The sequence below is a fragment of the Larus michahellis genome, chromosome 6 (assembly GCF_964199755.1).
Source record: "Larus michahellis chromosome 6, bLarMic1.1, whole genome shotgun sequence".
Lineage (NCBI taxonomy): Eukaryota > Metazoa > Chordata > Aves > Charadriiformes > Laridae > Larus > Larus michahellis.
In genome coordinates, this window is record NC_133901.1 from 4312952 (window position 1) to 4330810 (window position 17859).

At 41.4% G+C, this 17859-nt stretch overlaps 1 protein-coding gene across 1 annotated transcript in view; it reads left to right on the forward strand.

Moving 5' to 3' along the window:
- The first annotated feature begins 731 nt into the window (after window positions 1–731).
- The window catches only part of SPATA16 (spermatogenesis associated 16), an 81886-nt gene continuing 64758 nt past the window's right edge, over window positions 732–17859 (forward strand). The window contains exons 1-2 of the mRNA XM_074589960.1: window positions 732–1392; window positions 15893–16038. Coding sequence (XP_074446061.1) covers window positions 790–1392; window positions 15893–16038 — 749 coding nt within the window. The 5' untranslated portion in view covers window positions 732–789. The remainder of the gene's footprint in view (window positions 1393–15892; window positions 16039–17859) is intronic.

The following is a 17859-nucleotide window of genomic DNA, read 5'->3' on the forward strand; positions in this document are numbered from 1 at the left end:
GAGCACAATTATCGGTTGACAATGCAGCTCAAGTCACCGTTGCTGTTGTACAGGAACTGGTATTGAGAGGAGGCTTATGAACTTGATTCTGCGCCTTCTTGTACCAGTTTGGATCCACTAGCGGCTCCCTGAAGTGAGAATTAGGCTGTTAACTACCAGGGGAGGGTTAACTCATGTCATTGGCAGATGGTTCAATAGACAATGGCTTTGAGACCCAAATCCGTATCTGAATTTTGCTCAAATGCAGCTGGAGCTAGGACCCCACTTGGAGCTTGTGCCCCTCGGGGAAACATCCACTCGGCCTGATTTTTGAACACCCCTCTCTGACCTCACTCACTGTACTTACCACCTCTCAAAAATCAGGCCACAGTGATTTTTTTGCATCCCGTAACAGCACACAATGCGAGTCAATCAGTCACAGGGCTTGGGTTGTTTTTCTTTTGATTAAGAGCCAGATTTTTCCCTTCTTGGTGCAGATATAACAAACTGGCATTACTTTACATGAACAAACTTCCGTTACCAAGAGCTATCAAAAATATTTAAGGTGCCTTGAACGTTTACACAGGCAAGTAATCACAGCCAGTCTGATATTCTGTGTACTGACTATTGAAGAGCTTTCTCTCATAATGGTGCCTACAACACGCCTGGTGGAGAAAGCTTGCACGTGCTTTTTTTGGCTTTGCAACATTCGAGTATTCTTAACTTTTCTACATTTTCTCCTAGGACTCTTTCTTTGCTCAAGTCGTGGCACCAGAGAGCAACGTGAAATTCCAAAAAGATCTCACGAGCATGGATGGCAAGAATGGAACCTCTCGGCAAATGCATAATAGGAAAAAGACAAAGGTAGCAGCAAGCAAGTTGAATGGTATTCCAGAAGCCAGGCAAGAGGTCAAAAAACACCTTGGGGATGGAGCAGCAAAAAATAAAATGAAGAGAATAAAAATGGCAGAGAACAAGGAGGAAAAAAAGGGAAAACAAAGTAATGACGTAAACAGAAAAAGCCGTAAGCGGAAATCAGAAAACAATGAAAAACTAGTTGTGGAAAAAGAAGAAACAACGTTAGAGACTGACAATCAGCTAATAGAGACTGACAATCAGCTAATCCCGACACCTCTGGCGCATATTCCTCTGAAAAGCCTAATGGACATAGAAACGGAGTTGGTCTACACGGATGAGGAGGACATTCCCTTCGAGTTTGCTGGGCCTGTGCTGTCTACAAGCAAACATTCAGCGCTCCGTCGGTCTAAAAAAGCAGCTGCCCTGAGAGCAGCCGATGGCAGCTCTTTGCCCTGGGTTGACAAAGAGCTTCAGAGGACGCTGTGGGAAGCCAGCACGTGCTACAGGCAGAAGAACTACAAGGCGGCAGCGGAGCAGTTCTCAGCAGCACTGGAGGTAGGGGGGTTAAAGAAGTACGATCACCGTAGCAAAGTAAATGAAAGGCTGTCATCGTACCGACTGGGTGTAATAATATCTAAGTGAGCAAAGAGCACAAGCCTGGGATGCGTATGGTTTAATAAAAATCCTCAGAGGCCATTTCACGTGAAATCTGAAAATTAAGAGCTATAAATAATTCCTAGAAGGAGGGAGGCACTGGACTGAGGCAGAAAAATCTCAGGTGATCTTGTATTTTTCTCCAGGTCTTCAACTGTATTTACATATGGAAGAAATTTAAGTTCCATAGAGTGAAAAAAAAAAAAAAATGCTCCTCTTTTTAATCGCAGCTCTATCAGGGACAAATAACATCTCAATAATCCGTGGAGTTCCCACCCTACCCCAGCTGTCCATGCACTACTGGGTGAAATGTTTAATCCTTTCTTTAAACAGCAGGTCCATTTAGTCTCTTTTTTTTCCCCTACGGCAGTTCCATCATGCGCTCTGTTTCCCTTTTTGACTCTGAAGCCAGAAGATGGCCACCAGATTTGTGTAGAAATCCTTTTTTTTTTTTTTTTTTTACATGAGAAAGGAAAGGTCCAGTAGTGACCAACCCCCTCTGGACACTTTCTCTTCAGCAGCTAAGACCTGGGGTTTTTTTGTGGAAAGAAAGACTTTTTGCCTGCCTGAGATACTAAAGAAATAATATGACCTTGGCTATGATCTTTGAAACTAATCTGTGATTTTCATGACTCTCTGCCTTTAAGTGCTCAAAATTGAGCTGTCTTCAACGGATCTGCTCTTCAGTAATATTTCTGTGTTTTCAAACCCAGAGCCCTTTCCAGTTTCAGACTGAGCCCCCCTCAAAGGAGGTATCTAAAGACCTTTGACGTTTTTGAAAACCTTGGCCAGCCTCGAGTTTTATCAGTATAATGTGAGAAGAAAAGAGTAAAAGAGGGAGTTCCTAAGACTCTGGCAAGGTTGCAATTAATTCCACGGGGGCAGGGAAGAGAAAGGAGGTGTAGGAAACCCCAGCAGGTAGGTCACGGTTACGTCCACCAGCCTCTCGGTTCCTGGAAGCCAGAGCTAGCAGCATTTACAGTAAAACTGATTGTTCAAAGTTGTATCATTATTCCCAGATTTCTCTAGTGCTGCTAATCTCGGTTAATTATATTGGAAATCCCTTGTATTATGACCATGTAATTCATAATGTGCCAGTAGAAGTCATGGTTCATAATAATCACATAATGGGCAAGGACTTAGACGTAATCAGATTTTAGTTACCCTGTCGTGTTTCCATAATGCTGCTGTAAAACCGACATAATCACAAAAAAGCACCAGTTATTTAAACATTTTTATCAGATTGATGTACAGTATCTTTCTCTCTCTCTCTCTCTTTTTTAAACAACGTAAGATAACAAAAATTGGATTACAATTGCTGGGAACAGACTATGATAAACTGTTTGCTTGTGTGCAGAATGAAATTTAATAATGGCATCAGCATCTCAATTTTTAGTAATGTTAAACCTGTTAAATAGTAGCACTCCACGGCCAAAGGCTGCTTTCAAAGAGGTAGCATTAGGGCTACAGTAACAGATAAAACAGTATCTCCAAGAGCATAGCTGTCTTATAAACCTTAAAAGATGCCCTGTATCCTCACAATTAACCCGCCTGCTAACATTTACAGTGCAGATGAGGCCTTGACTTCTTCCGTGATACATGATGCAAAAAAAAAAAAAAACACTCTTCATAGCTGTAAGGATTTTAAAGGCCAGTGTCTGCTTCTCAAATAAATAAAACAAAACGAATAAAAAGTGATGCACTTGTCACTTCACAGGAATATGGTTGGTGATCAGAATAGAGGACTTGCAAGCTGGACTCTCTGGACTCTCCCTAATGTCTTGTCTCCACTCTGACCCCAATCACTTCAGCTGGGCACTTGACATCCTGAAAAAGGGAGAAGGGTCCAACTACACTTGTTTCGGTGCGCTGCTGCCAAACTTCATTCAAAAGCATTTGTAAAACCTCAGAGGTTTGCAGTTGACAAGCAAATATCCTCTTCCTATATTTTTTTTCCTATGATACTGAAGGCATTTTATTTTAAAACAATAAATATTATAGCAACGAGCGAGTACAATTAGAAAGTGACATCCTTTTTAGGCTTATTTTTTTCCCTACTTTTAGAAATGAACTGTGATGGGGACAAAAACACTTGTCACTTGAGAAGAAAGGAGTACTTGTTTCCTCCTACGAGGCAAGGGAAAGGCTAGCTCGTAGACATCCTAGTGAAAGAATAAGTAGAGATTAAAGAATTCTTTCCTGGAATTGTGGACAGACTGATTGGGAAATCACGGAGTTGTAGGGCTGGGGCTTCTCGCACTCTCTCAATCCAGCTCTCCTCGAAAGCAAAAACCAGAATATCCCTGAAAGACACTTCTGCACTCTGCTTCTAAAAATCTCCAGTGAGACAGACTTCTCATCTATATCAGCAAGCTGATAGGAAGTTTTTCCCAATCTTCCATGGTGCAAAACAGCCCATAATGTTTTTTGGATGCTTACTTGACATGAAGAGCAGTTACCCACCTTATTCTCTCTGTACTTGCAACCTCTTGGCATATCTCTCTTCAATTTTCTCTGAATTAAATAAATTCAATCATCGTCGTATTTCCTCTCAGGTCATGTTTTCTAAACCTCTGTATCATTTTTGTTGCTTTTCTCTGCATCGTCTCCAATTTGTCTATTTGTTCAGATATAGGCAAACTGGAGACGGTGCAGGGAAAACCAGAGAACCCAAGCTGCTGAGATCGGAACTGTGGTTGTTCCCCCCGTTGCTTTTTGAAGAAATAAAAACTCCTCTGCATGGGTGAAGAGATGTGCGATTTGCAAGAAGCTCAAAGGTCAGAAAATTCAAAGTTATGGTTTCTGGTGCAAAATGTTTACAGACATTTTTCAGACTGAAGGAAATTAAGCCTTTAGTCTGACATTACAACATTTTGAGTTAGAGACTGTGATCCAGAAAACCCTGTGCATAGAGTTAATTTTCAATAGTATCACTAAAGTTACTGCTACCTGACACATTGCAAATACCAAACATTTCCTGGCTCCTCTCTAAGCCAAAATGTCTTTTCTAGACCCATCTATATATTCATGTGGTATTATCATTCTTTAGACCATGTTGTTTTTCAGATACGCAAATAATAGGCAGTTCTGAATGTCTAGCACTGGATTTGGGATTTAAAAAAAGGAAATTATTAGTCAGAAAGGAAAACTGAAATGCTTGTTTAATTTAAAGACTTTTATATGTTGGATGGCATGCTGCTGATTACCGCAGACATCGGGAAGGCAGTGTTACCAAGAGAAGAATTGGGGGCTTCTCACTATTTCTGCACTATTTAGCTACCATTAAATTAATCAGGAGGGACTTAATGTTAGTCAGCTGCATTATAGTTGGCCTGGGAGAGAAAAAAAAATAATGCTCCCTTGGAGAACTCTCACCATTAGACCTTAAGAATTAAGTACTTTCTGTTGCTAGAGAGGAAAACAGCAGAAGAAATTGGGGCAATAGTCTTCACTCTTCTACCTTCTAGCTCAAAAATACGCTATATTATATATACTACATTGAGAAACACTGTAAATTTCCCTAAATTTTTGGCATCCATCTGCTAGAACATAACAAAATAAGACTTGAACATCTGGGCTGGGATATGGAGGGTATGAGAAATCATCCTTTAGCTTATAACCTCAGTGGAAACCATATAAGTATATCTACAAAATCTCTAGCCAATTATTAGCAGCTTAGCTACAAAATAACATTAAACCTTTATGAGGATCAAAAGACCTTGTCTCAAACTAATCTCCTAATATCAGAGAGCGTAAAAGACTTCAGAAACATCATCCTGTTTAAAACCTGCACAAATTTAAATTTCAGACCCTGTTGTTCTGAAAATAATCCTCCCCTATGATTAAAAAATAAATGAGAAAGGTTCATGACTGCTGTGCACAGAAAGAAGTCCACGGTATCTCGGCACACAGCTTTCGGCGTAGAATATCTCAGAGACCCGAAATGCATCCCGCGTGTGAGGTGAAGGCCTCAAACAGCGTGTGATTAATTCACCAGAGTGCTGTTGTGGTGCCTTCCACAAGCTGGAATATCTCCATTTTCCACAGATGGCTATTGTGGGCACCGTTCCTATGGCAGGGAGACAAACATTAGTGCCATCGTTTTTGCGCACCTTCAGTTTTTAGATTAACCTTTCCTGCGGCTCATTGCCTTGTGATTCACGGCTTGCAGAGAAGGCTTTGTCGAGACCACGCTCCCTCTTCCAGGCAACGACATCCGCAAAAACCTAATATTTTGAAAGCGGCTGTGGCATTAGCGCCTCGTGGACAAAACCGCACATCAATACAGAGTTGGGCAGCGTGGTTCGACCAAGCCTTCCATCAGCTTCATAACATGAGAAGCAAAAAATGAGTATTTCCTATATAAATACCTATGTGAAAAGAGGTTCATCTTAAGTAGTCTATCCACTGGTAGAGCACGGTAGAAAAGCACGGGCAACTTTCTGAGAGGCATTGCTGCAAGGGCAGCCCTGGGAACACGGCAGGAGAAGGGTATTTGGATGCCCTCCTTTATTGTGACCGTTGGATCAGTGCTAGCTGCTGCAGAAAGACTAGGGCACGGCCATGTTTCTGCCCACCCTTCCTCTCCCAACACTGTCTCTTTTTGCAAGCGTCTTGAGGTCCAAGAAGCCATCGCTGTATATCCCCTTGCTTTATGGAACACGGAGACTGTAATTCCTGGTCGTCCAGGGGAATGCGAGGGGTAGAGAGCGGGACTTTATTATCGAGTTTTCCCTGTCCCCTCTCACGAAGAAGAGCTGTGCAAGGACTGCATACAGTTTAACACCATGAAAGTCCTCAAGGGAGAGCGTGTGAAATGCTAAATATTTATTTTTAGCAGCAAATTTCTGGAGCTAAAACATTAGACTCATAAATTACCTAACCTTATCATCAGTGCCGGTCTTCTAGAAACTTCCTGGGAGTACAGTAGGTCTTGGACAGAGAACATCAAAGAGGGCAGTCACTGATCCCCCAAAGCCTGAGCGAGCCCGAGATGCTGACTTTACTCTCTAGAAATATTCTTTTCACCTCTAACAACAAAGTAGTTTCCTAAATACGGCCTACTCATTTAACTTGCCTAAAAAAGAAAAAAAAAAAAAAGGGAGAGAAAAAAAAAGCCCTGATAATCAGCAGTTTTTCTCTCCCTGTAGTCCCATCACTATATTTTTAGGCTGCAAAGCCAAGAAATTGATTTTTTTCTTTTTCTACTGATACTTATTGTCTTTTATGGCTGCAGAAGATTTTAGACCAGGAATGTGAAGCTTACAGATGGCTCAAATTTAGCTTGTGGGATAGGATGGGAATCTGTTATAATGATCCATTTGGACATGCTCCCATTTTTTGATCACTGAATTTGAATCTGTTAATCTTCTAGACATTTCCAGCATGCCCATCACCATGAAATAAAGCTGAGGAACTGCACGGCTACTTGTCTGTAAGGATTCATGCCCCTGTTCTTCTTGCCTGGACTGCTGTTACATGCCTGGCTTATCAAATACTTTTTTCCCTCAAAGGAATAGTACATATATAGACCATAAAACAATATATTTCCTCACTCATGTATGTGTACGAGAGCAAAATCCCTGTTCCAGAAAGGACAGGCCATATTTTCCAATCATTTTGGTGCCAAAGTAGATCAGTCAATTTCTAATTAACTCTAATTGGCTTCCTCACATGCTATTAAATTATTTACCTGGAGGTGACAGGTGCTCAGAAGCACCAAATATTTTCTCCATACTTTGTAAATGTTAAGCAGTATATTTGATTAAAAATAATTATTGCCCACCACTTGTCACTTACAATCAAAAGCCTCGTTGACCTAAACACATGCAAACCACATGTTTTACAATCACTGATAAACAGAGATAAGGTCCATGGAGTAGATTCCTCAGTAGGTAACGCAGGAAAAAAATAAAAAGAGGAAAAAAGAAAAAAGACTTGGGACAAGACTTGGGACAGCCTTGGAGGAGGCACTAGACCATCTTGAAAGACATGGGCTCAGCCTTCTGCTCAACAGTCAACATCAGGCGTGGCTTGGGGCAGGATTCATAAAGGGTTTCTATGAAAGCTGAGCATCCCAAAAATCTTTAGGTGCCTGAGCCCCCCAGCTCCCCGCACGTATCGTAGGCGTTGTGATACCCAACAACAGACAAACCCAAGTGTATGATGCTACCTCACCTCTCTTGATGCAAAGCAGCGCCTTAGAGCCCATTTCGAAGCAGAGTTTCTTTTATGTTCAGGGCCCTAAGAAATTGGAGGTATTTATCCTCCCAGGTGCCATCTGCTCCTGGAAGGTATCGCACAGGAACAGGGAGGGCAGAGCAATTCATGCTTAATTTGTGGCTCTGGGTGCTTCCTGGCTAGAGCCAAGGCAGCGCAAAAAACACAATGGACAAGCAGCTTAATTTATAGCAAGAATATTAGGCAAGTCAGAAGAAGGTTCAAACGCCAAAAGCAGCTAATGCAGGCAAGCGGCAGCCACAGAAGGTGTGCTGTTAAAGTATTTTCTGTCTGAAACGTCTTTAAATCATACTGCTGCATACCTACCTAGGCTCTGCAGAGGAGAGGCAGAGATGCAGCCTGAAGTGGGCACCGAATTGGAAAGCGTTCATGGACTGATTTGAGAGTAACTTTATCCGTGAGGACAGTTTAGAGAAAATGTGTTATTAAAGTACTTTATTTCCATTTAGAGATTCACACAGGCATACACAGACAGTAGGTGGTGACAGCTGCTACCAGAACCATTTGTTATCTTACTCCTGTTCAGCTTTTGACAGTGTAAAATGAATATAAATGCTGAAAAGCTTTACAGAGGTGAACCAAACAATAAAAAGTAGGGGGGAATGAATTCTGGTTAGGTTACTTTAGGGAAGAGCTCTATTTCTGTTTATTCCTGAGGCATGGATGTGTGCTGTGTTTCTAATGCTGACAATACTGCTGAGAGGATTCTTGGTGGAGTTTACCAAATCCACACCATCCTGAGGTGGGGAGAGAGGGGAGAGCCGGCCTCACGGCTAACTTTAACGTCATATCCAGAAGTGGCATGAAAATAAGGCTTCAGCAAATTATTGCTTTTCCCTAATAATCCTGTCCATCAAAACAGAGCGAACCTTTCACATAGCGCTTAATAAAAGCGCTAGTGAGATATCTCTGTGTTTGGACTTAGCAGTAGCAAATCTCTTGGCATCAAAGGGAATAAATTAGTTGGCCTGAAATTATATTGCTTTTTCCAAGCAATCATGACAGTTCTCAAAATCTTGCTACAATATAGTAACATCACACCAGCTGACAGTTGCCTCCAAAAAAAACATTCATTTTTGGCCAGCTCCTCCTGTGAACACTCTCAACAGACTGATGCTCCTGCTTCAAAGTCCAATGGGCATGTTGAACTACAGTCCTGTCAAGAGGAGGTACTGGTAACAGCTTTGACTTTCGTCTGGTTGTTTGGTTTTCACGTGGAATATTTACACCGTCCTCGGTTTGGCTTGATCTTGGGTGGACTCAGAGCGGAGGACTGACAAATTTCGTGTTACAAAAGGCTATCTATAAAGGAGATTTCAGTATGCGGTACAGAATATAAAGTTCCTCAGAACCTATTGTAGTATATTGATTCCACAATATATGTTTCATTACAGAGCTTTTGGGTTGTTGTATTTTTTTTTGTTTTGCTTCTGTGACTACTCCTCTCGCCCTGGCAGTACTGATAACGGGAACACTCCATAAAATAGGGATTGGTAATGAGAGGCACAGATTTATAGCACAGCACACAGATTAAGCTGAAGTTAAATGGATGATATTTTCCTAAACCCCTTGTTCCTGATTTAATGCTTCTAAAGCAAATTTACTGTATGAGAAAGACCCCTAAGTTTGTGCTGGAGGGAGGTAAAGCCTTTGTCTGAAGCTGGGCCAATAAACAGGAATGACTGAGGCTTAGGAGTGCTGCAGGGAATATCGTTATCTTCTGTGGGAGGGAAAGATTCACGTCAAGTTTATTTTTATAAAGCAGCATCCACCTAGAAGTGAGCACAAACTAAAAAGCTATATCCTCCAAATCTGGTGGGCACTTGGAATCGGAGTTTTGCAGAGAGCTCTTGTCTCCAAAAAGGGCCAAACCAGTGACAGATATGCAAAACCAGTCAGCCTTTGGGGAGCATAAAATTTAGGTTTGGACTTCTCTAACGTTCTGCCCCACCTGGTCACCAGGTCCCTTCCACGTACCTCTGTGTTCCTGCAAAAAGGCTGGTTGCTTGTAGCCAAAGGAGGAATTTAAGCCTAGACATAGACAGAGCTTAAGACAAACCCAAGGGAACTATGGGGAGAGCAGACTGAGTCCCGCCCCACCAGACCCCACGGCGAGGGCAAGCAGCCCGGGAAATCCAACTGGTGAAGTCAATGTTCACCAGATCCCTGATTTTCTGGCAAATAGCGGTTTTCTGAATAGGAACAGGGATCGTTTCTCATAACTTGGCATACCCGAGGTGTATTTGGCGCTCAGCCAGCACTGTGTAACCAATAATATCCCCCAGACAGCAAATATGTGCTGCGCACACATTACTGTTACAGAATCCAGTGCTAACTCTGCATACAGCAGCTAATATGCCAAAAATACCATCCGTACATATTATTTGAATTACCCATTGCAGAGCACCTTGCAGGAAGCCTAGTAAATTTTGTTCTTCTTACCTGACGCCTGCGTTCATATTTAGTAGTGAATTATATATTTTCAATATGTGTTCTAGCAAGTTATTTACACAAATCTCATTAACAATAAAGACAAGGGGTTTATATACAATTCCTGCGCTGCTGACTGAAATTGCATACTAAGATGTCAGTATGACTTTGAACAGAAGCTGGAAAGTTATGCTGCATGAAATAATATCATTGAGAGAAAACCCTTTCCCTTTTATTCTCCATCCTGACTTTTTTTTTTCCCCTCTCCACTGAGACAAAACCGCCATTAACTTGCTCTTTGTGATGCTGGTTTCCTGCAGTATTTTTGATAGCGCCTAATAATTGTAAGGGCTGGATTACAGTGCAATATGCAAAGAGCGGTTTGTTTTCAGCCCTGTGTGAGGCTCACTATCAGGTTTTGAAAGTTATTTTCAGAAGTAGCCTTCCTTAGCAGACATTTTCTGGGATGCAGTTAGCGTTCAACTTGCCAGGTGCCTGATGTGCGATGCAGTGACGCTACCAGGCTGATGACTTGGATGGCTCTGAAGTGAAGGCATCTGGTTAGGAGTGTTGGCTAGTCAGAAGAAAAGGCACTAATTAAGTATTTCTTGCCTTTTCAGGTTTGTCCCTCTGATTAGCCACTCTAAAAATCACTCCGGGGAAAACCGCAAATTTATCTTTAAAACGGAAAGGCATGATTAAACATTCCTCTGCTAAGGGGAAAAAAAAAAAAAAAAAGCAAAGCAAAGCAATCGGCTCCAGCAAGGCAAGGAGGTTATTGCTGTATTCAAACCAACTCTTAACCCTTCAGTCGGGCAGAAGAAAGCACGGGTGATCTCATGGAATTTGGCAAAGAAACTCATTGCCACACACCGTTTGACCAAATTTCCTTGTTTTCCCAAGCTAAATTTGCTATCAGATATATATCTGTATCCACACGCCTAGATGGATATCTATTGGGCACCACCTTCTTTACGGCAAACCGTATTCCTGAGTTTAACATAAACCAAACCCATAGTAGCGATTAGTAAAACTGTGACCATTGCCAGTTTCTTACACCTGAATCTTTCACCTTGCTTTCAGTGAAAACAGTTCCAACATGCCAAAGTACGGATCACCAGAGCTCTAATTTTATTCTTCCAAATTACGCACACGCTAACTAGGAAGCTGCCTTAACGATCAGAATTTCCATTGGTCTTTACCAAAGCCATGAGGGGTTTGGGGGGGATCTTTTCTTCTCTTCCTTATTAGCTAATGCCCGGGAGGTCTTTACTCATAAAATTTCCTTGCTTGCTACTGCCAAAATTAAAGCCTTAATACCACAACAAGATCTACGCCAAGTTCACAGTGTCACAGACTTGTTCTGTGACTTCTGCCGAAGTATTTTATCACAATCCTTTATGCGACTGTGGTTTCAGCCGTGTATTTATAGGGTCCTACATATTCCAAGAGAAACCTCCTTTATCAGTGAAAGCATAACATAACTAGCATCAGTTCACCACTAACACAAAAATTGCAGGTAATGCTTTCATTTCTTACCTTTCATTTATATACTTAGTAACTCTGCGGCCGGGATAACTCAGCAGTCTTCTAAAGGAGGCACGTACACAAACCTGCACGATGGCCTCCAGTTGTAACAAGGGCCCCTACGAAAGTCTAAATATCCTTTGGCAGGATTTTTTTTTTTTTAACATTGTCTCTGGAAAAATATTCCTATCTACTAACAGGGGTACTCTCAGGTAGACTATGTTTGAAAGTAAAAAATACTGTTCGATTTGCTTGTAAAGGACATAAAATGGTACATTGTGGGTTTTTTAACCCCAGATTGGCTGCAAAGCTTCAAGTGTTTAAGTTGTTTGCTTCAATTTCATAGCCCTTGTAACCTTTAAGGCATTGGCAAGATTTCTGCAGACCAAAAGCTCACCAAAGCCTAAGGTAAGATGTTACCGCAAATTTGCCAGTTTGGAATGAAAATATAATTGTATAACATAGCTCTGGGAAAAGAAACTCTCAATGGTACAAAAATGTAACTGCCTTTCCAAGCCCACATCTATATTTGAATGGTGACAAGACCTTAAGGTATTCAGAGGAGTGAGCTGGAGCTGCTTTTACCTTTTACTTAAAGCACTCCAAAACACACCAACAGCCCTTTTGATCTTCAAAGGTAGCATCATTGGGCTGCAGACTACGGCAAGATAAAGCAAACTCGGTTCTGCTGGGCGAAACATGAAAATTGCAAACAAATCTCCTCCCTGCTCATTATGTCTGTGCATGACACAGACTTTCTTCTTCCCTTGCTCTCAGTCCAGCAGGGTTTCCCAAAGTTACAACAATCTGTAGCTACAGAGGCTCCTTTGGATCCCTAGGAAGTTTTCCTTTTTCTTTTCCCCTTTGAAACTCAAATGTGAGTCTTTCTACGACTCTTCTCCACGTCCCCATCTGTGCTGCAAAATCCCAGCTCTCTGCCTCCTTCCTGCCTGACTCCTCCCCTGGGAGCTTCCCCCATTGAGCTCTCTCGGGTGCTTTCTGGCACTCTACTTGCCTCACCCCCACCAAAAACGCTCAGTCAGACTCCATATTCAGCGGCAAACAGGACAACAGTGGCAAGGAAACAGTCCTTCTCCAGCTGCGTGGCTAAGTCCTTTTATCAGAGTCATAGAATTGCCTAGGTTGGAAGGGACCTTTCAGATCATTGAGCCCAGCCATCAACCCAACAATGACAAAAACCACCACTAAACCATGTCCCTCAGCACCACGTCTGCCCATCTTAAATGCCTCCAGGGATGACGATTCCACCACTTCCCTGAGCAGCCTGTTCCAATGCTTGGTAACCCTCTTGGTGCAAAAACTTTTCCTGATCTCTCATCTAATCCTCCCCTGGCACAACTTGAGGCCATTTCCTCTTGTCCTATTACTTGGGAGAAAAGACGGGCCTCCACCTTTCTACAACATCCTTTCAAAGGAAATTCCAGCAAAATACAGTAAAGGGTGAAGAACCACACAAAAAATGGTATCATCTCCATCAGAGCTTGAAAAACAGTGATGTGCTTGGCAGGCTGCACTGAGAGGGTTCACCCAACACAAACATTCCCAGTGGTGTCCATAATGGTACCAAAAGAGTCCCTCATACCAGTGAGTGCATTTAATTGTGCATCTCACTAATACCAGACACTAGGGGTATTTTGTATATTCATAACCTTTCTGCTTAGTACAGAAGCAGCCATTTCTGTAAAATTCATTTGGCTCTTCCTTTTGGTGCATGTTGTTGTTGTTTGTATGGAACAAGTGTGGAGTGGTCTATCTCAAAACGCATTGATCCACTGCAGAAGTGCTACACAAAAATCAGGAGAGAGTTTGGGACATAAAAAGTATGCAACCTAGATGGTCAAACACGCAGGCAAAACCCTTTAAAATATTAGTCTGATTTTGGGAGATTAAAGGTTGAGTTATTATTCGTTTCCTTGAACTCTTACTCTGAAGTGTCTTAGAGAAGACCTGGCAGAACCCAATCTTCACTGTGCTTAAACATATTTTCTGAATCCTTATCTGCTCAGATATGCTTTACAGAGACTCATGTCTTGGTTTTTGTCAAAGATAACTGAGGGGTTATGCAGGTCTAAACATAACTCTTCATATCAGCAGTAAGACTCGAGGAAACTCAGAATTGCAGCACTTTATACTGGAGGGATGCCTAAATGATTCTTTTCTTCTCACAATCCTTCAAGAACTTGAAAGTCCGAGGAGTAGCCTCAAATCTCTCATTCCCATAAATTTAACAGAGGTCACAGCATGGCCAATTCAGCTGAAAAGTGTTATTACAGAAAAACTTGATGATACTTTTATGTTCACTGATGTGAACATAATTCTCTGGGTCTTTTAGCTACATATAGCATGTCTTATCCATAGAGACACTTCAGCAGAGATATACGGTACCATGAGCAAAGTTAAGAGTGATGAATTCTCCGATTTATAACTTCTACTGATAACTAGATGATAGAAAATCTTAAATGTATGGGTGTTATTACATACACTATGTAACTTCACTCAGCAGAGAAGGGATGTGAAAGAAAAAGAAAAAGAACAAACCAACTTATCACACCTGAAGTAGGGGGACACTTCCTTGAGTGACCCTTGTTGCCTGTAAAGAATTGAGCTGATCTCTAATCAGCGCACAAAAATCTTAAAGAGAGGGTTAGCTTTGTGGGTGTTAAGTGTGGATGCGGGTCTATAATCCTTGCTTTTAAGGTTCACATGCAGGAAGAAAGATACATACACAGAAGAGCTTTTTTTCTTGACAGATTTAATCTTCTAAAGAGATCTCAAGCTGCTGAGTTGACATTGCACCTCCTAAAGGTCAACCACTGGATTTCAACTACATAGGCACAAGAAACTCATTATTATAACTGAACTCATTAGCGATGAGGAGACAGACAAACAGGCCAAATCCTCCTCCTTCCGTTTTAAAGCTTGGGTGACTGGCAAAACTGGACTCAAGTGAGAGTCCCTTGGTTATACCCCATCCAAAACAGAGGCTGCGTTCACCCGCGTTAGACTGCGGTTGCCTATCAGTGCCGTAAGGATCCTCAGCTCTGGTCTCTTTGTGATCCGAGAGTTTAAGCACACAGCCTAGATAAATATTAATTTGTCAGTCTTTATTAGAAATCTACTTTTAAAGCTGATTCGCAGCGAAGTCACTTAGTCAGATGAAATCATTGCACACTAAACAATCCTGTTAGGGGTGTTTATCCAAGCAAAGGACGTTCAATTGCATTTTCATTAGTAGCACTATATGGTTATTGTCCTTAAAGACAAGGCTCTCAGGCTTAATCTGTTTACCGCTGTATTTAATTGCTTACAGTTGAATTTTCTTAAGAACTAAAAGCTAATTTTTACTACTCTATGGCATACAAAAAATCAGGTTGCCCGTAGATTAATGAAACAAAGATTTGAGGACCGAAGGTGGTCCTGCCCAGTATCGCAGCTCTACCAGTGCTGAGGACTCTCTGAAACTTTAAGGAGTTGGGGGTTACCTAATTCTAAGGAAGCATGTTATGAAATAGAACATTAGTTAATGAGAAAGTCACCGGCTGTGGTGAACAGCAGGCAATTTATCTATCAGTATTTTTTTTTTAAAACAGAAAATACGATGTTTGTCTCTGCTAAATTCTACATGGCTCATGAAGATGGGAAAGGTGGTTGATCTCATCCTTTTTACTTTCTATAGCAGTTTTCTGGAAGGATAAATCCTCCCCATTAAATGAGGGGGAGAGTTTCTGGTTTCCTTGCCTTGTATCACCCTCTGCTGTCCTACCCGTGGGACAGGGGCAGCAGAGCCTACAGCAGAGTTCACCACTGGCTTACTGAAACCAGTAAATGGCTACCTGAGACTCCTCCTTCAACCTCCATCTCACAATAGCCATCGATTTTGGGAGCCTGAAGTTAAGCCTTCATTTTTGAAACTGGGAAAAAATACAGCTTCTTTCCTAACAGTGCTATTTAGTTTTTAGCTTATTGTCTACTCTCTTGACTATCCATTCCAGGAAGATGACACTGCGTTTTAGATTATGTTCACATGTATTTGTACTGATTTTTGTAGCACTAACTCTAGTTAAAGTCAGGGTATATTTCACTTACAAGTCAGTTTTCTCCATTTATCAGTTACAAAAAATATTTCTATCTAACAAAAGGTGTATTATAACATTAGTAAATAATGTTTTTGTTTCTTGTACAGCTTTGCAGTAAAGGTGCTGCTATAGACAGTGCCTTTGAGCCATCTCCAGAAAATATTTCCAGTATCGCCGGTTTTATTGAGACAAAGCTTGTAACCTGCTACTTAAAACTGAAGAAGCCTGATGATGCTCTGAATCATTCGCACAGGTGAAAATAAATATTGATTAGGAACGCTGCTAAGACTGGAATCAAAAATGAAACAAAGACTATGAAAAAATCCTGTGTAGGAAGAATCAAGCTAATAATGAGAAAAGGGGAATCAATAAAACACAACTTACACATAGCACTGATGTCTAGATTGGGCTAATTCTCAAAGCTTGGGATATTAACCCGCAATAGCCATTAGGAAATAGCATCTACTGCTTTGATAATGCAGTAGGTGAGGATATCACGGGTGAGTCATGTACATAGTTCAGGGCACCCGTAACTTTGAAGCTAGACAAATATAAACAGGCTCAACCTTATGGGACAGTAATGATATTATGAGCTCTTGGTCTTTTTGAAGCCAGATTAGATCAAGGATGATTCCAAATTATTTTCATTACATAATTCCTTCATGGGCTTACTTTTGATCCTCAAAGACCAGCACCACCAGCAATGTGCAAGGAAGCCAGAAACAAAACTTGCGCGTGGTGGAGATGAAATTCCCGTTAGTTTCAGATAAGTTAGGATTTTGCTGGGTTTGTTCTGCCTTTAATTAGCATTCAGGTGTAATGATGGTTTCTGTTAAGTGAGTGCATGTCCTACCAACAACACTTCGTTGTTGAGGTCTCTTCAGTTTTCCCCTCGTATGAGATGTATTAGGATGGACACTGCAATTAGTGCAGGGTGAGGATTTTTTCATACAACCATCTCAAATCAACGCAACTACAGAAGAGTGGTTACAACAGAAGAAGCAGCACGTGCTTACGCCTAAATACACAGGAGACAGTGGTGAGGAATGGTGTGTTGGTATAGAAACGCAATGCCATCATGGCAGCAGGTTTATTTAGCTACATGCAACGTCATAGGAAGTCTGAGAACCCTGACTTAATTACAAGGTCTTTATCTCCCCTCCCCACTCGTCCCCACCCCTTTCCCAAGCACTTTTTGTCTGTAAAGCTATGCCTACCTGGAGACTGTTCACAATGCGGGGGGGTTCATCCTTTAGGCTGGGGGTCTGGATGCTCATGAGTGGTTAGAGAACATGGGGTGCGCTCCCAGGGCACGTCTAACAGGCATACAAACTGTATTCCTTTCAGGTAAGGTATTCTGTTAGGGGAGCCAGAGCATAGGAAGTGGGGAAGACTGAGATTCATTTATAAAAAAAAAAAAAAAAAAAGACTAAAAAACACCACACCAAACCGAAACAAACAAAAAACCAACACCAACAACCAAAAAAAAACAACACTCCACAGAAACAACCCAACAACCAAAAAAACCAAGAAAAACCCACCCAAAATGTGCACTCCTCATGCAAACTAAAAACCAGCCATGTTTTTTCATGGCTTCTCAAAGACCACGTTCGGAGCTGGGGGGGGACGGGGGGGAAGGTTGACTGGGATCCCAACTTCTGGACAAATGGTAATAATCTCTCTCTTATTCTAACTGTGATTTCCAAGAATGCTAAAGGAAGGTATTTGGACAGTATAAATACAAAAAAGACAGGAAAGACTTTTCTTTACCTACTTTAAACTATCATGATTTCAAAACAGTAAGATGTATTGACCCCAGTGCTACAGAAACTAAAGCCTATTCAGAATGCTTTGGTTTCAATTGTATTAAAACAGAAACCCATGACCTACAGAGAAAATAAATGCCGTCAGATTAAGATCACTGGAAAACTGAAGTAGGGAAAAAAATCTACACTCTTCTTTCTTATATATAATTATAACAATTTACTCTTAACTCTAGTTGCATATCACAAAAAGTGGCATTCAGTAATGCCTATTTTCAATATAATTCATTTAATGACTTGCAGAATGAGAA